The sequence below is a fragment of the Branchiostoma belcheri genome, unplaced genomic scaffold (genome assembly GCF_001625305.1).
Source record: "Branchiostoma belcheri isolate BF01 breed outbred unplaced genomic scaffold, Haploidv18h27 scaffold321, whole genome shotgun sequence".
In the NCBI taxonomy this organism is placed as follows: Eukaryota; Metazoa; Chordata; class Leptocardii; order Amphioxiformes; family Branchiostomatidae; genus Branchiostoma; species Branchiostoma belcheri.
Window position 1 is genome coordinate 111,910 of NW_017803934.1, and position 18,310 is coordinate 130,219.

Consider the following 18,310-nt stretch of genomic DNA (forward strand, 5'->3'; position numbering starts at 1 on the left):
AGAGTAGCCAAATACCCCCAGGATTTTTGTTTCCTTTTTTTGAAAAACTGTTTTTTTTTTACATTCTCATGCAACAAAATATACATTTTGGGCTCTGGAGCCCTGGTAATAGAACAAAATGACCTGAAATTTGGTATGGAGATACCTTGAACATATGTCTACAAAACCGCATTCAAGCTTTTGACATGAAAAATAGGGCTTTTTGGCTATTTTCGGCCAAAAAATGTACATTTTTGGCCCCTGTGCCCTAATAATAAATCTCCCCACACTTTGTAAAACTTTGATAGAGGAACACGTTGGCCAGGTATGTCACGTTTGTCCGTACGATCCTTTACATGTTTCGTTACAATTGCATTCACATCTGGTTCGTTCGATAAAGTATCGGGTTACAAGACGCAATTTTGGGCTAACCGTAAACATTTCAAAATAAACAAACTAGTATTAAAGGTAAATTTCGTTGAAATAAAATAAAATTATCGTCTTAACATACATTCAATGATGATTTTTTGCGCTAAATGGATGATTTTTTTCGGATTTCTTTAAAAAGTCGATAATTTTCGGGATTTCGGAGCGCCATATTTTAGCCAAGGAGCAAGCCTGCCTACACATTACGCAAGATCACTGATTTTTATATTTTTCGACGACTAGGAATAAGATGAAAAATCGTGTTTTAGGTATTTTTTAAATTTCTTACTTTAAGTATAGTTTTTGTCGACAAATAGGTGAAAAAATCGATTTTTTTTGCTTTTTTCACACTCAATTACCCATAATTCAAAACCAAGCGCATAATTAAAAAATCCCTAAAGCACGATTTTCGGGAAAACTGTTACAGTCATTTTGAGCCGTAAATGGGGTATGTTTGACTCTCCATTCTTTTAGGTTTGAACGAGTTTTGCAGACATGTCATATCTCTCAAAAGTGTGCATCGTGTTATTCATAAAGGCGTAAAGAATTATTACAGTATTCCAGGTCACCCAAGGATACGACAGTAGCTTTGCTACAAATCGAACATGATTGAACACAGTTCGGATTCTTTGAAATGTGGGAACAGCCCAGATTTTACCACCGTGACTATTAGTTGTGTTTTTTTAAAGTATAGACCTAAACGCAAGTATATGTTTGATGTTGTTTTCGTTCTTTACAGGTATGACCAGGAGCTGGAATTACGCTGCATTCGCTGTTTTTTTTTTCTGGTATCTCATTTTAGTGTTGTTTTTTGGTTCATAAAGGCATAGGTGAGCTTGGCAGAGTGGTGAACTCAATGCACTGTATGTGTAGCAGTATAGAATTTTAAACGTAGGTATGAAGCGTTTGCATGTCATTATAATAATGTTATGTTATGTAATCGCATCATTTACCTAGATCATTAAATTTGGAACTTCCCAGAATGGATCACAGGGCATTGCAATAGAATAGTATTCCTAATATTTAATAATGAAAAAGATACTTAAATTTAAGTCATGTATAGTTGACTTTTTGCCGTAGTATACAATGTTTACATTTAGATGTTTAAGGGTTTAAGTCGTGCGGTGTAGTGCAGCCAGCTGCCGCCTCGCCGCGTGCCTGCGAAGCCGGTTACGCCGAAGGGAGGTTATACCGGCTATACCAATAAAGATACAGATACAATTTGTTTCCCTATATTTTGTTGCAGGGACTCAAGGAAGGCTTACGCCGTTAGCATGGGATTCAAAATCCAGTGTTTTTTGTTCTCAACGCTAATTGTGGGCTTCATAATAGCAATGAATATGTTCAAGAATTCTTTAACTGAAAAAGGTCCACCTTACTCATGGAAGCATGGATTGCGAATTAGGACAGGTATGTTCAGCCTTTCACAAACCCAAAATAACAATCTGCAAAATAATCTACAATAAATATAGAAAAATTATAAATGACATAGCAAAACCATTGAGAGCTTTGTATACTTCACCAAGGTATGTTTGAGACATGGAGTTTGAAAAAAGGATGTTCTGTGATTAAAGATAAAGAGGTTTAAAATACAATTGCTAGCTAAATGTTGCCATCTAACTTACGTTTGTCTAAACGCGTGTTGTGTTGTTTTAGGTACGTATGTCGGTGATGACTCGGGAGCTAGTATTATTTATTCCCGTTCCAAGAAATATCCATGTGTGACATCCGACACCTTGTTAACATCTGTTTGCCCCGGAAGTAGGCTGCCCCCTATCAACAACAGAAAAAAAAAAACATTGGGTCGTTCAGTACCCCTTTGCATACATATACATTCGCACCACACCTTGGCACTTGATATTTCATTGCTTTCATCCCATACAATAGTATTGATGAAATATATTACTTTTTCTACCGAAAAGCCCTTAACCCTCAACAGTACACCTTCCCGGACTGATAAATCTGTACACCTGGGGTCCGCGCGGACCCCAGAACAGTTATTTGCTAATTTTTAGAAATTATCAACATGCTACCAGCTCAATTGTTTTGTAAATCGATGTGTAAACCTCTGAGTCTACATTACGTGAAAAATCATACATTTTGACCTTTTCCTATCTTTTGGTAAAGAAAAGACAAAACGAAGAAAAACCTGATTTTTAAACCCTATTCAGACCGCGAGTGGTCATTTCAGGCCCGCGCCAACTTTAATCTCAAATAGCGCCTAAACGGCTTGAGCTAGAAGAACCATCAAATTTGGTAAGCTTTCCTAAAATGTATCTTGAAAAAATTCCATATTGGTTAAATAACTTAATGATTTTTTGTGTTGCAATGGCAACGGGTTTCTGACAGTTTTTTTTAATCAGTAATTTTGGTTTGAACATAAAAATTTTCTGGGCTTTATATAAAATAACACTTTAAAAACATCTTACATAATTAGAGTTAAATCATTTGATATTCATAATATATGCTAATTTGATGACGTTATTGGTCAAAATCCAATATGGTGGACCATATTATTAGCTCTGACGTCATATGACGTCATAATTACACCAAAGTTGTTAGAATTTAATTCTATTAGTACATTATTCTATGAAAATTTGGTGACCATACGATAAGTGCATAAAAACATATAAGAACGGAAATAAAGCAGCAATGTATAAAAACGCCAGTGTATCCATTACGATCGAAAGCCGGCTGGGGTCCGCGCGGACCCCAAAAGAAAATCAGATATAAAAATTTTTAAAAATGTGGGAAACTGAGTTTTCTGCATTTTAATGACGGACAACTTTGTGGGTGACAATTACCTGAAATTTCAGAAAAAAATCTTTAGAAACAAAACAAAACAAAAAAATATTACAGCATATATAGTGCTGGGGTCCGCGCGGACCCCAGGTGTACTGTTTAGGGTTAACAGGGATTTTGAGAAAACTAATAATGAAAAGCCCTGAATAAAGCTATGTTTAAAAACACTTAATATTGAGGAGCACAACAAAGGCGCTTTGAGAATACTTGTTACTTAAAGAACTACGTTGGGCTTTTAACCATTCTTCTTACTGAAAAGGGAATTTCCACAATAAATATATACTGAAAACCGCTACATGATAGCTTCTAAGTTACAATTACTAAGAGGCACTGTATGGGGTGTTGGACATGGGATATTAAAACACTATATTTTTGAGCACAGGATTGGGTGGAATGTGTTGTATTTTTTCACGCCAGTGTTTCTTGTGCTGAAATCATGGTACAGACGAATTCCTAACTTTTTGCTTTTTTTTCAAATGAAGGTGCTTTAAAAAATCAAGAAAACCCATTCATTTATGACCAGAAGCAAAGACAAAGAAAAGCCTTAATAGACAACTATTGCAAAAGGAATGTATCTGGATATCATGTAAGTAACTTTGTTATATTGTACATCAAGGGTGTTTATAAGGCGTTCGATACCTAGAGTTAGCCTCTACCAGGCTTGAGGAGGCGGCTGGAAAGAGTAGAAATCGGCCAAAATAGAGAGATAAGCATGTCAAGGGAGTTTGTCCGTTGAGAGAACAGTTCGCCGCACCCCAAGCCTGTCGGGAGTCGACACGATCAAACGGCATAAAAGTAATCCACTCATTAATCCAACAAAAGAACTATCTCAGCGCAGAAGATCATTTAAGCAATAAACCAACCAGCACGTCGTGGGGAGCCGCGTCCATGTGTATTCGTCTGGAGAAGACAGCCGGCGGGTACTATGGTTAAACAAACTGTATGTTGTCAGGAATGAAAAACTACTATAGTTATACTGATATTGGAAATAATATTAGGTAACACGGATTATTGCCGGCTTCACCGCACGATAATTTTTAAGTGTGCCGGGTACGGCGCGGCCATTGTACTCCGGCGCGGCCATTGTACCCCACACCGCTAGCGACAGGGAAGCATGCGGGCTGAAAACGGGGGCTCATGCTGCTTATCCACCAATATCTTGATCGGCAACATGGTCGGGACGGTCTTGAATATTATAGGGTTCTCTTTTCTTGGAGTTTTGTGTTTCTTTTGATGGGAAAATGTACCACTGTGGACTTTAAATTTTCGTGACCTCTCTGAAACTTCACACGGCCGTTCGTCACTGTCCGTCACGGCCCAGTCGCAAAGCAATAAAAGTGTAATTTAGCTACTTGGCACCTATAAGATAGCGATTAGTGGACTTCAAAGAAATGCGACTCCCGACAGGCTTGGGGTGCGGCGAACTGTTCTCTCAACGGACAAACTCCCTTGACATGCTTATTTCTCTATTTGGCCGATTTCTACTCTTTACAGCCGCCTCCCAATAGTTATGTAGCTTTCTTTCATTTTTCTTACCGATTGGCTGTTGGAATTTAATCGGATTAACTGCATCAACACTTGCACCAAGCTATGTCACATATTGACCATATGAACTGCAATTATGTGCAGGACATCAACTTTTTTAGTCTTAAAAATTAAGTTTGAATTTTGCAGATAAAAACCCTTACCAAAAATGTTGGGGATAGCTATCCAACTGTTTTAGTTATATATCATTTCATACATTAGTTATATTGATGAAACGCGTTGTTTTCCCTTGTGTTTCTGCCATTTCGTAAAATGGGTTCAATTAGGTGGTCAAATGACCATTTGCAATCTCCAAGCAGATACAGGGAAGCATGGGTAGGTAATCTTCGAACAGGCCTTTAAGCAGATACAGGATCCTGTCAAGAATACAAAAAAATGGATTAATGACAAGGTGATCCTTGAAAGCGCTATTTGGGGATGTCGAGAACTGTCTTACTGAAATGCATGGTATGGGGTTTTTGAAAACACATAATATTGAAAAGCACAACATCAGGAAAATACTAGTTACTGAAAAGGCATTGTATGGTGGTTTCGATGATTTTTACGCACTATGGGGGTTTCGTGATTTGTAATTAAAAGCACTTTGTGGGAATTGAGGACTACATGGTGGTATGGAAGCACTTGATATTGAGGAGCACTACATGGAATTTCATTTTGGAACAGTATATTTTGGAATGAAAGTACGGATTGAAAAACGCTATATTTGCTCCCGGGTAAATGTCTGCCTTTCTAGTTTTACCTAACTCTTATAGACACTAAGAATAAGGGACTCATTCAAAATTTAGATATTTACCTGTTCACCTAAATAATTATGGCTTCACCACACTATATGAAACATATTGTGTCCTCTGGTGTTCCTTCTTCTTCTTCCTCCTCCTCTTCTGCCATATCTTTAGATGGATTCAACTCTCCCATTTCCCAGCCAAATGCCCTAAAAACGGTCTTTTCTAGTTCATAACTAGTTTTCTAAAGGTTACTTACGGTCGACGTAGTTTGCCTGGGTCAGGGATGAATTTTAAAATATTCTGTATTTGCCATCATGTTAAAATCTAAATATCAAAACTTCAACGTGTTGAAATTAAGTTCAACGTTTTACTATATAACCTCAACATCTATATTTCGTTTTTAGGTTCCACCCGAACGGTATCCGATGCATTTCTTTGTCAGTAAAAAGTACAAAGTATTGTACTGCAAAGTAGGTAAAACGGGCAGCACGACAACGAATACGCTGATAACCAACTTGGAGTATGGAACCAATTTAAGCCAGCGACAGTATTGGAAAAATCGACGTGTCCTTCCATTAAAAAAGTTTGCTTCGTACTCGAAAAATGAACAGAATCTAAATCTCAGCGCATACAGGAAACTCTTAGTGGTGAGAAATCCACTGGAAAGGTGAGTGTTAAACAAGCACATGGATTATTTTGTTAAATAGTTAATACGGTTAGTGGTGTGAAGGTGTAGTCGACGTTCTGTTGCTATATTCACGGAGGGATCATGCTACCCTCTTGCCCTAACTCCTTTAAAAGGAATAACTGACAGTGTAGGCCTTACAATAAACCCAATTGAGTGATTCTGGTCATGAGGTCAAACCAGTGTACTTTTTTTTCGGCATCCCTCAAAACTCGTGAATGGCATATCGTATGGCCACCAAATGTTAAGTGGGTGGTTCTAGTTAACACTAAATTGACGTAAACCGACATCATTATGGCGTAATTCGTGTGATTTTATTGCCTAAAACCATAAGTTAGGTAGGTTATTCTCGTAACACTAAGTATTATACAACACAGGAAGGAAGGTCTCCCGTGCTCTTATGCTGAGTGTAGGGTAGTGCCCATCTTCATTTCGTAGCCCTTGGCATGGGCGACACACAGCTGTGCAAGGCACTACAGCAAGGGGCTAGTCCGCTGGTAGTGCTGTGTGTTTGACCCTCCCACACTCTTTCTAATATGTGCTGAGTGCTAAGCAGAGAAAGAAGTGTTTGGTATGACCAAGCCGGGGTTTGAACTCACGAACTCCAGGTTACAAAGCGAGCACTCTACCAATTAAGGTATTGCAACGGTATCATACAATGTCAATGACGTCATACATATTCAAACTATCCGCCATTTGGATTATCAATCTTGAATTGTCGATTTTTGTTTCTTGAAGATAAAGCTTAACAAATAAATATTGACTAAATATGTTCAAATTGACCTTTAATGTAAAAAATAGCGAAATAGTGATAAAATTTAAAGGAAAAAAAGCCAGAATGTAACTCATCTAATGACATGCTCCACATCTTAGATTTTAACTGTAAACATCATCAAATTAGCATACATTATGTATAATTATTGATTATATTTACACAAGATGTTATTAATATTAGAAAGCATGTGCAACTTAACATATCAGCCTGAAAAATTACTGTCTAAACGAAAATTACTGACTTTCGCAAAAAAATGCTTGTCAATTGTAAGAACACGAGACTAGGTCGATACTAGGTGTAGACCTTCTGGCTAACTGAGTCTCCTTGCGGAGCAGGGGTACGTAGGGCTTGGTCAGCTCCAAGCTCGCGAGAAAAATTCACTCCGTGATAAAGACGCACGGTAGACGTCGTAAATTTGGAGATGTGGAGACGTGTTTTGTTACCATTTGAAAAAGTCACTGATAGAATAATATTCTAGTAACTGATAAACCCCTTTAACAATAACTTTACCGAGAATTTTATGTTTGGTAGACTTTGTTAGTATACATACAAGAAAATACAAAAAGAATGAACAACAAACTATTATTTGCCATGCCATACTCTGTGTGTTTAGTCATTTGTTCAACCTTCATGACCACGTAGATTTTATAATCAAGGCAACTTATTTTTGGGTGAAACCATTTTTTTTATTTCCACACTCTCGTCAGTTTTGGGGTTCCCACAGAATGCCATCCATATATTCAAATCAATATGGCCTAAGAAGCAAAAAACATCATAGTGGACCTTGCAAAACTTGGTGGACCGGAACATTTATAACAACACAAAATTGCATCGTATTACGTACAGAAAATGCGAAAAAGTATAGTAGTTCTTGTCGCTGTACTAGCAAAGTAAACATTCTACTGTGAGCATGGACACTACAACTCATGTTTCTGCGTAAAAAGACGAGAGCAATATTCAAGGACAGCCTTAACAAAAAGGCTATTTAAGCACTTTCTTATAAATTAGGCAAATGAGGTGATTTGATTACATTATGTTTATTGATTTTTCTATTTTACTCAACTTCCAAATGCAGCAAGTATGAAAATCCCAGGAGTCACAACTAAGAAATTATAACAATTTCCCATTAATTATAAAAATTGGGTCTTTTACATAATCTATTTCCTCATCAATTTTCTAGTTCTCAATTACATATCACAAGTGTTTCTTCATCTTCATCTTTGCCGGGGCTCTAAGATATTGTACAAGCCCCGGCTGCACCCCCATATAGCGCCTGTTGGGGCACTTTAGGAGGGGGAGGCCTTGGTCTAAGGCGGGCAGGCCTCCAGCCTGGCCCGGAAGGACTCAACGGTGGGAGCCATGGTTACCGGGCCAGGAAAGGCGTTCCATTGTGGGATTGTGCGGGGGAAAAGGGAATATTTATAGACGTCTGTACGTGCGTGTATTGGTTGGTATTTATACTGATGACTCCCTCGGGTACGCCCCTGAGCTGGCCTGAGCAGTTTATCTGTAGGGATAACAGTAATCTTATGCACTATTTTGTAAAATGTTGTTTCATAGTCCTATTATCGAACGAAGCAGATTTCTATAAGTTTTTCATTAATTATGCATAAAAGCTCCTGATTTGCATAATTGTCATCTGATTATGTCAAGCATCACTTCATTTACCTACATACTAAAATCATGACAATCCGTCAATGGTCAATGGTTTTTTAGTTATCCTTCTTCGGAGATATTTCAAGAAACACCTCTTTAGTTCCAGAACAAGCAGCTAGGGGCCCAAACTCATAACACTTCTTCCTTAGCCAGAGAGCTACTTACCATTCCAAATTTGTGACCCTAGCATGTCCAGATCATGAGATATGCTGCAACAACAAACCGCCAGGGGACCAAAATCTCATCATTTCTAGGTGTCATCAAGACCTACCCTCCTACTAAGTTTCATGGCTATGCATATAAAGCTTCTTGAGTTATGTTAACAAACAGACCAACACACAAACAGACAGACGGACAAACGCTACTAAAAACACAACCTTCTTGACGAAGGTAAAAATGTCATGTTTTATTCAAATGTACTGACTGAAATAAGATGTTTTCTAGGTACATGTATGTTGAATAACCGTTGCCTATCGTTTATTTAGACTTGCTTCTGCGTACTTCTATTTTTTTGGAGGAAAATATGTGTCCGCACCACGGCAGATAAATTACAGCAAACAGTATCAAGGGATGTTGGGAACAATCTGTTCAAATGCATCAACAATGAAGGTAATTACTCGTGAATGTTTTTGTCAATGGTACAATAAGAATTTTATTATTCAAACGATCTTGTGTAAGTTTTTTTTTGCGGTAAGGTGGTAATTATGTAGTATCTCAGCATACCAAAATGCATAATGTACCATGATATGCCATAGTTATTGTGTACATACGTGACGTTTTATGTACGATTTTCTAAATTATTCCTAACAGGAAACATTATTCTTTAGTGAAAAGCGATTTGATTTCATTCATTAGCTGTATAATATAATACAGAAAGGCCTGCCTAACTAAATGGAGGCCAATTTTGACGAGCTAGCCATGGTTACCGGGCAATATACAACAATTACAGTTAAATATGCTTTTACGTGGTGACGTGGTATATGGGTGCCTGGGTGCTATCCTCCAGAGTTACCACCGGCTCCGTATTTTCACTAGCTACCATGGACTACCCAGGCCTAAAGTCAGGCCAGAGCCTAGGAGGACGTGATCTTTTTTTTCTTTTTTTTTCGCGAACAGGCGAAAATGAATATGCACGCGGATGTCATCCATGAAATGAAGTCGGTGTAGCTTAAGTGTAATATTAATGATAGCGTGAGATAGGTTTCCATACCTATCGGACATATGTGTATGCTCTATATGCAATATGCAATATTAGGACAAGTCATCTAATACATGTGTTTGTTACCAAATTTTCATACAGTATTTGTCATTCGTCAATACCTACTGTTTGTTTTCGCCCTGACCAATTCGTACGCTGTAACGATGGCACGGTAGTACGTACGTACATTCCATGTTTGCTTGGTATACGCCATTCCATACCATGGCTTACTGTTTGTGATCTTTAATGAAGAAAGCACTAAAGATTGGATAGAGGTTATAGCACTAAAGACTGGCTAGAATTACTTCACATCGGTGTTCCATATACATACGAGTAGTGCAGTGCATTAACCCTATCTAGACCGGGCTTTTTTCAGCAAGATTTGACCGGGGGGGGGGCTCTTTTGACCCCCCCTCAGAACTCGCTAACGGTATGTCGTATGACTACCAAATTTTTAAAGGATGGTGTACTAGTAAAAATTTATCATATCTAAAATTTTTGTGTCATTATGACGTAATATGACGTCATTATGACGTCATTAATAAGATTTTATTGGCCAAAACCGTCTAGATAGGCTATTCCCTGAAAACTAAATGGTATAACAACATAACTTTACCAAAAGTGTTTATGACAGAATATTAGGGTGTACTAAGTCTTATGTTGCCCATAGCAACACCGGTGACGTCATAAAATGATACATATCTAAGATATCCGCCATCTTGGATCATCAATGTTGAATTTTCAAAAATAGTTTTTTTTTTTCGTGATAAAGCCTAAGATACATTGTAAACATACTAAAGACCTTCATTGATACCTTTTTGAAAAAAAATGGAAGTATTGATGAAATTTTAAGGAAAATAGCCTGTATATACCTGTTCTAATGATATGGTCCGCCATCTTGGATTTTGGCCAATGACGTCATCAAATTAGCATAAATTCTGCATATTTAATGATAAAATTTACATAAAATTACATGGGATGTTATTAATATTAGAAACCATGAGTAACTTGACATAAAACCTATAAAATTCTATTGTTGAAACAAAAATTACTAAATTTAGCAAAAAATGCCTGTCAGAAACCTGTTGCCATGGCAACACAAAAAATTTATTATGCTATTCCAATGATAGAAAATTGTTGCCAACAATATTTTAGGAAAAGTCACCAAGTTTGGTCGTTCTAGCCCTAACCGTTCCGATGCTATGTGACATCAAAGTTGGCGCGGGCACTTTTAGCCCCCCCCCCGGTCTAGATAGGGTTAAGCCAATGCCATCACAGCAAACTTTTGTATCAGCTCTTAACAAACGAAAGGAAAAAAAAAATTATTAGAATAGGGGGGACTTAAACAAGCATCGCGGCTTTTTTCTGCCTTAAGCACGTTCTCTTTTGAATATTTTAGTTAGTTTCTACACTATTTTATTTTGTGTGTTTAATATTTACTCTCTTAAGCCCATTTTTTATCTGCAAAATAGAATTTTCAGAAAGATATATGTATACATGAGAGGGAGAGGTGTAGATAGACAGATAGATTGTATTTTTAGAGCAATCAGCATGAATCATATCGGTTTTTTTATCATTTTCCAATGGTAGTCGTATCTTAAGAAATAAGACTACTCTAGCATTTCGTCATAACTTATGCAAATGAGGTCCTGATTTGAATAAGTTATGTTTAGTGATGTTCACCTTCAGGTTTCGGACCGGTGTTTTCTTTCGTGTTCGGAGCAATTTGACACCCTCAGCCTCGGGCTGTCATTTCTGTACTAAACGCGGGTCGGAATTTTTCACTCTTTAGGTGGAAAAGGGTGCCGTGCCGCTTATCAATACACTTGATTGATATTTTGTGCGACCAATTTATTTAGGGGTAAATAAGGCACATCAAAGTACATTTTTAAGCAAGGGGTTCTTTCTATCGACATTTTTAACCATTACTGCATGGAAAAAACTAATTTTCCCAGGGTAACGGCTAAGCTCGAAGAAGCCCAGTACCTAAGTTTTCCGAAATTTAAATTTAATTAGAATCGATGCGATACGGTTTACCGCTATGTTCGATGGCCCGAACACACCCACAACGCATATCGAACGTACCATCCCGGCGGTCAGTCGTAAAGGCCACATAACAATCCGCGGGGACTAATACCAGGAAGTCTTCGCTGGACCACGAACATTACACCACCTATAAAGGCTACAACTAACAGGATTTTCAGAAAAAACAAAGATATGTAGATATATAGATAAATATGTAGATATTACGATATTAGGGATATCGCGGCCAAAACATACGATACAAGGTCACGTTTCCGGCGATTTACTGAAACTTACATAGACTCTGGTCAGATTAAAACTACGACCCGGAGCCTTCACTAAACATCCGAATAAGGTTTGTGTGGAATTATAATATTAATTCCACTTTAACATCATTATGCAAATTAGATCCTTATCCGCACAATTGTGATTTAATTATATCAAGCATCACTGATGCTACCTACATACCGACAATTATTACGACCCGCCCACTGTTATAGTCTCTCGAAGTTTTTTTAAACAAACCTTCCTGCAGGACAAGCTGTTAGGGTGCCTTAACTCATGTGACTCACAAGAGCTACCTACCATCAGCACGTCGGTAGAACGTTCTGCGCCTGCGCGAAACATGATTTTTCAAGGTTTTCGTTGGGTTTTTGGTTACCGAATTTTGTCTGTTATATCATTTTCGACGGAAACTACAGACGGGATGTTAACCTTATATAGGTTAATAAAACCTTATATGAGACGTTCTACCGCCCAGGTTCTACCGACGTGCTCCTTTTATCAAAAATTCATGACCTTAGCATATCCAGTTTGCGAGATATAAAAACAAGATTTTCCGATGCTGTACCAAGGGATGCCGAGGACCCAAGAGGACCCAAAACCTTATAATTTTCAGTTTTTGTCACATCCTACCAATGGACCAAGTATGAAACCAATCTATTCAGCCGTTCGTGAGTTATCTTGTTGACTGGTATAGAGACAAACGCAACTGAAAATACATGAAAGTAATAAACTAGAATATGCCACGTCAGGTGGTACCGATATCTCTTCTGGCCCGTGGACTAATATATCAGTGTTAGTGTTTCAAACTAGTATAAGGTTAACTTACTACAGGTTAATCGTGTCAGATGTGATAAAATAACCTCTACATAAAAACTAAAATAAGCCTTTTTGTACAGTAATTTTTAATCTTTTACTGTTGAGGCATTCCAGTTTTTCATATTTATACATGTATTATGATAATGAAAATGTTCTCCAACTCAAAGAATTTTACTCCCTCATTACAATTAGGTACTTGGCCAATGTCTATGTTAATTGACTCATGTTGTTTGTTTTATTTCAGACTGCTTGCAGCGAAGACATTAAAACCGTTCAAGTGAAAAACATTTCGTATCAACTGATACCGTTTTTAGCCTTTATTAGAGCTGTAGCAAAAAACGTGACGGAGTGGGAAAATGAGCACTGGGCACTGATATCAGACATGTGCACCCCTTGTCAAGTGAGTGTTTTCAAATTCTTAATTGGGCCTCTTTATCTAGTGTGTGTTTTGTTGTACGCTTGTTCAATACTGTAGTCATAACTTAACAAGGATACGACAAGACTCGATGTGCAAAATACACCAAAATACAGATAAAGGTTTAGCATTTTAAATAGCATTTTCTCATTAATAATGCAAGTTAGGGTTTCATTTACGTAATCAATTATTGCCAAAGTTTGCCTTCTTCATAAGTTTGAATAATCCTATCTTTGAACACAGCAGATTTTCAAAAATTCCTTATTGATTATGCAAATAAGATTTTTATATTCATCAGTTAACCCTCAACAGAACACCTTCCCGGACTGATTAATCTGTACACCTGGGGTCCGCGCGGACCCCAAGACAGTTTTTTGCTAATTTTTAGAAATTATCAACATGCTACCAGCTCAATTGTTTTGCAAACTGATGTGGGAACCTCTGTGTCCACATTACATACAAAAATCATACATTTTGAACTTTTTATTATTTTTTGGTGAAGAAAAGAAGACAAGAAAAAATACCCGATTTTTAAACCCATTTCAGACTGAAGGGGCTTTTGAGGCCCAACTTTGATCTCAGATAGCGGCTAAACGGCTTGCGCTAGAAGTATCAAATTTGGAGACCTTTTCTAAAATGTCTCTGGAAAAAAGCTCATATTAGTTTCATACTAGTAAGTTGATGTTTTTTTGTGTTGCCATGGCAACGGGTTTCTAGCAGGCAGTTTTTTTGGAAAATAGAAGTAATTTTGGTTTAATATTGAATTACACTTCTTTTCCAACATTAATAACATCTTACATAATTAAATATAGGTTAAATCATTTAATATGCATAGAATATGCCAAAATGATGACGTCATTGGTCAAAATCCAATATGGCGGACTATATTGTTAGCTCTGACGTCAAATGACGTCATAATTACACCAAAGTTATTAAAATTTAATTCTATTACTACACCATTCTCTGAAAACTTGGTAGACATACGATGAGTGCATAAAAACATATAAAAACGGAAATAAGGTAATGTATAAGAACGCCAGTGTATCCATTATGATCGAAAGCCGGCTGGGTCCGCGCGGACCCCAAAAGAAAATCAGATATAATTTTTTTTTATAAATGGTAGAAACGGAGTTTTCTTCACTGTATTGAGGGACAACTTTGTGGGTGACAATTACCTAAAATTTCAGAAAAAAAAATCTTTAGAAACAAAAAAGATATTACAGAATATATAGTGCTGGGGTCTGCGCGGACCCAAGGTGTACTGTTTAGGGTTAATTATGTCAGCATCACTTCAGCTTCCTACATACGGAAAAAAGGACGATATTTCAACCGGTTATCCTCGCTCAAATATTCTAAACAAACGCTCTTGTAGCTTTATAGAAAGCCCAGAATTGTGTCACGTCTTCCCGAGCGCAAGAGCTATCTACTATCCAAAATGCGTGACCCTAGCATGACCAAATTACGAGATAGGAAACCGTCCGTAAGCTCAGCTGCAGTACCATAACAAGCAGCCAGGGGACCGCTACAAAGACCATGTACATTCTGTTTTCTCTCAACCTTTCCACCCCTTCCAGACTTCCAGCTAAATGCGTCAATATGCCTATGAACATGTTCGGACTAACATAAAGTTCAAACAGTTGAAAAGTTTTATATGCGTTCTTGCTATACCTTTTTCTTACCCAACGTTACTACGAGAGTATATAGACTTGTACGGATCCACAATGATGGGTAAATTTTATATACTGTTCAGAGGGGTGTTAGCTCACATACGACATGCACAGACCTCACGCCAGCTATACTTCGTGCAATTTCGTTATCCTTGCGGCCAAACTCTCTTCTCATTACCTCCATAAAAAAACGGAGGTATTGTTTTTGGCGCGTCTGTCTGTGTGTGTGTGTGTCTGTGTGTGTGTCTGTGTGTTTGTGTTTCCTACATTTGTAGTCAGCATAACTTCATAACGCCTTTATGGATTGTGATGATATGTGGTATGCTGATAATTCTTAGGAAGACGAATGTCAATGTCAAAATTGGGCCTCCTGGTGAATGACCTTGATACTGCAGCAGAACTTCCGGTTTTTGTATCTTTTGTCCTGAACATGCTATGGTCTTGAATTTTGTGACAGATACCCTTTCCTGTCAGGAATAAGTGGTGTGAGTTTGGTTCCCCTAGCAGCTTGTTCTGGAACTGCAGTGGACTTTCGGGCGAAATCTTTGAAAGCAAATAAGTCCAGATAGGAACAACGTATTTTCATCATTTTTGGTAGGTAGGTAGCTGAGAAAGAGATGTACATAGATAAATGCAAATTATGCATATGAGGACTTTATTTGCATAATTAATGAGGAAATTCTATAATTACAGTGTTTTACATTATAGTTCTTTCATTCATGTAATGTATGTAACATTTGGCAGATGGAACATCAACAGATACTAATTATGCAAATGATGACCTTATTTGCATAATTAATGCGAAACTCCTATGGTTTCCTAATGGTGAATGATGGGAATCTCATACTTTGGACATCTGTAAGTTAATCAATTATCTATTATGTTAAAGCAGAGGTCATTTGCGCAATTAAAGAAGACATTTACATTTACCTATCAAGCCCATATTTCATGGAGGTATGAGATCTCGGCACTCTTGTTTCTTTTACGAGTCTATTAGGCTACACTGACTTGATTTTATGGATGACATCTCCGCGCGCACTGATTTTCGTTTGTTCTCAAAAGAAAAGATCACGTCCTCCGAGGGTAATAGCCTGGCTCTAGGCCTGGGTTGTCCATGGTAGTAAGCGACAATGCGGAGCTGTTAGAAACTCTGGAGGATAGCACCCAGGCTACCCAAGCTCCATGACTCAAAAACTCAGTACCCATTCATAAATTCCGCAAAATAGCCAGCGCGTACCGGCTGGTCGGAAACGTCTCTATGTAATGCCGCATATTCACAATACCAGCTTTGTTTTCCCAAGGTTTAGTAGCATTTTTATTATTTGGCTGGAATTTTTTTATTCGCTCGTGCGCACTAGTTTGGGAGTCTTCAGAGGATGTCATCCATGAAATTAGGTCGGTGTGGCGTTACCAACTAGGGAAAAGAAGCCACGAAAAAAGGTCGTAATAAAAAGTGATATTATACCATCCACACCATTCTTTCCATGTTTCTTCATGTTTGTATATTGTTAAACAACAATACAGTATGCATCCAGATGTATGACCCTGACAACTATATATATAAAGACTGAACCACGGTTTCATGTCCAATTGCCTAAACTATTTGGACTGTAGATGGCAAACTTACCTACTGAATTTTCTTGACACGTCGTTTGCAATACTGTTTTTCATACTTTTTTAATTTGATAGTATTTGTCTTTAGTGCACTGAGTCTCCTGGAACAATGACAATGTCCTGTTATGCTTGAAAAAGTCGTTCTGAACGGGAGTGTACTCGAATGTTTGAACATTTGATACAGTAGATGGTTTATGATGTTGATAGAAGAAACTGCAAATAACATTTGGATGTGTCTTGGATGTTATTTTTAACAAACTCATGACAGACGAAAACGTACCTTCTCCAAAATCATGACAGTGCCAACAACCCTATCAACAATTTTTGCAACCACCGTTGCCATGGCAATGCATGTTTTCATTGCCAGTCTTGTTTGTTTTTGTTGCCATGGTAATGAGTCTTGGCTGCAGTTTTAGCAAAAAATTCAGCAATTTTGGTTTAAGCAATGAATTTTTCCAGGTTTTTGCTGGGGTTCGTTTTGGCCCTACCGGACCACAAATAAGAGATCGCTTTAGTTACATTTATAAGTATTGGTAGTTTCATAATAGATTATACCATTATCTTAATAACTGTCTTCCATATCTGTCATTTTAGATTCCCTTTGACTTCATCGCACACACGGAGACCTTGGCTGATGATTTAAAGCAATTTTTTCGCAACGTCGGCGTTAAAGGCAGAAATGATATTTTTCCTTATAAAAAAACACGCTTAGGCAATGAGAAACTGTTCAATATATTTAGCCAAATACCATTAACTGACATTCGGCGTATTGGTACTAAATTCAAACCTGATTTTGAAATGTTTGGCTACTCCTTTGAAGCTTTTTTTCTTAATCTTTTGTGAATGTCTGAAGGGCTATACTGAGCTGATTTAACCTTCCTTTCAAGATTTTGAATATGTTTCAAGTTAGTTAAAACTTTTTCTCCGACAAAAGGGAATGTTCTCACAGCTTTTGAACAGTCAATCTGATCTTCTTCTCTACCTAGACCGGGCTTTTTTTGACATGGGGGGACCGGGGGGGGGGGGGCTCTTTTGACCCCCTAAGAACTCGCGAACGGTATGTCGTATGACCACCAAATTTTCAGAGAATGGTGCACTAGTGAAAATTTATCATATCTACAATTTTTTTGTCGTTATGACGTAATATGACGTCATTATGACGTCATTAATGTGACTTTATTGGCCAAAACCGTCTAAATAAGTTTTTCCCTGAAAACTAAATGGTATCCAACATAACTGTACCAAACGTGTTTATGACAGAATATTATGGTGTACTAAGTCTTATGTTGCCCATAGCAACACCGGTGACGTCATAAAATGACGTCATGCATATTTAAGATATCCGCCATCTTGGATCATCAATCTTGAATTTTCAAAAATAGTTTTTTTTATGATAAAGCCTAAAATACATTGTAAACATACTAAAGACCTTCATTTAAACATTTTATGGAAAAAGAAATGGAAGTATTGGTAAATTTAAAATGAAAATAACCTGTATATACCTGTTCTAATGATATGGTCCGCCATCTTGGATTTTGGCGAATGACGTCATCAAATTAGCATAAACTATGCATATTTAATGATAGAATTAACATAAAATTATATGGGACGTAATTAATATTAGAAACCATGAGTAACTTGACATAAAACCCATAAAATTCTATTGTTGAAACAAAAAGTACTAAATTTAGCAAAAAATG

The 18,310-nt window shown here is 37.4% G+C and overlaps 1 protein-coding gene across 1 annotated transcript; it reads left to right on the forward strand.

The window, feature by feature from the left end:
• Positions 1–1,285: 1,285 nt before the first annotated feature.
• LOC109475062 (carbohydrate sulfotransferase 10-like) lies at positions 1,286–17,645 on the forward strand. The gene is made up of 7 exons (XM_019775602.1): positions 1,286–1,296; positions 1,652–1,815; positions 3,690–3,793; positions 5,882–6,144; positions 9,079–9,202; positions 13,159–13,314; positions 17,205–17,645. The coding sequence occupies exons 2-7, from the start codon at positions 1,680–1,682 to the stop codon at positions 17,451–17,453; spliced, it is 1,032 nt and encodes a 343-aa protein (XP_019631161.1). The 5' UTR covers positions 1,286–1,296; positions 1,652–1,679; the 3' UTR covers positions 17,454–17,645.
• Positions 17,646–18,310: the final 665 nt, after the last annotated feature.

Bases quoted from the DNA above. Each gene is read 5' to 3' on its own strand.
- LOC109475062 (XM_019775602.1), top strand. From the start codon at position 1,680: ATGGGATTCAAAATCCAGTGTTTTTTGTTCTCAACGCTAATTGTGGGC. The intron at 6,145-9,078 runs GTGAGTGTTAAA...TCGTTTATTTAG, and splicing joins GTGAGAAATCCACTGGAAAG to ACTTGCTTCTGCGTACTTCT. The intron at 13,315-17,204 runs GTGAGTGTTTTC...CTGTCATTTTAG, and splicing joins ACATGTGCACCCCTTGTCAA to ATTCCCTTTGACTTCATCGC.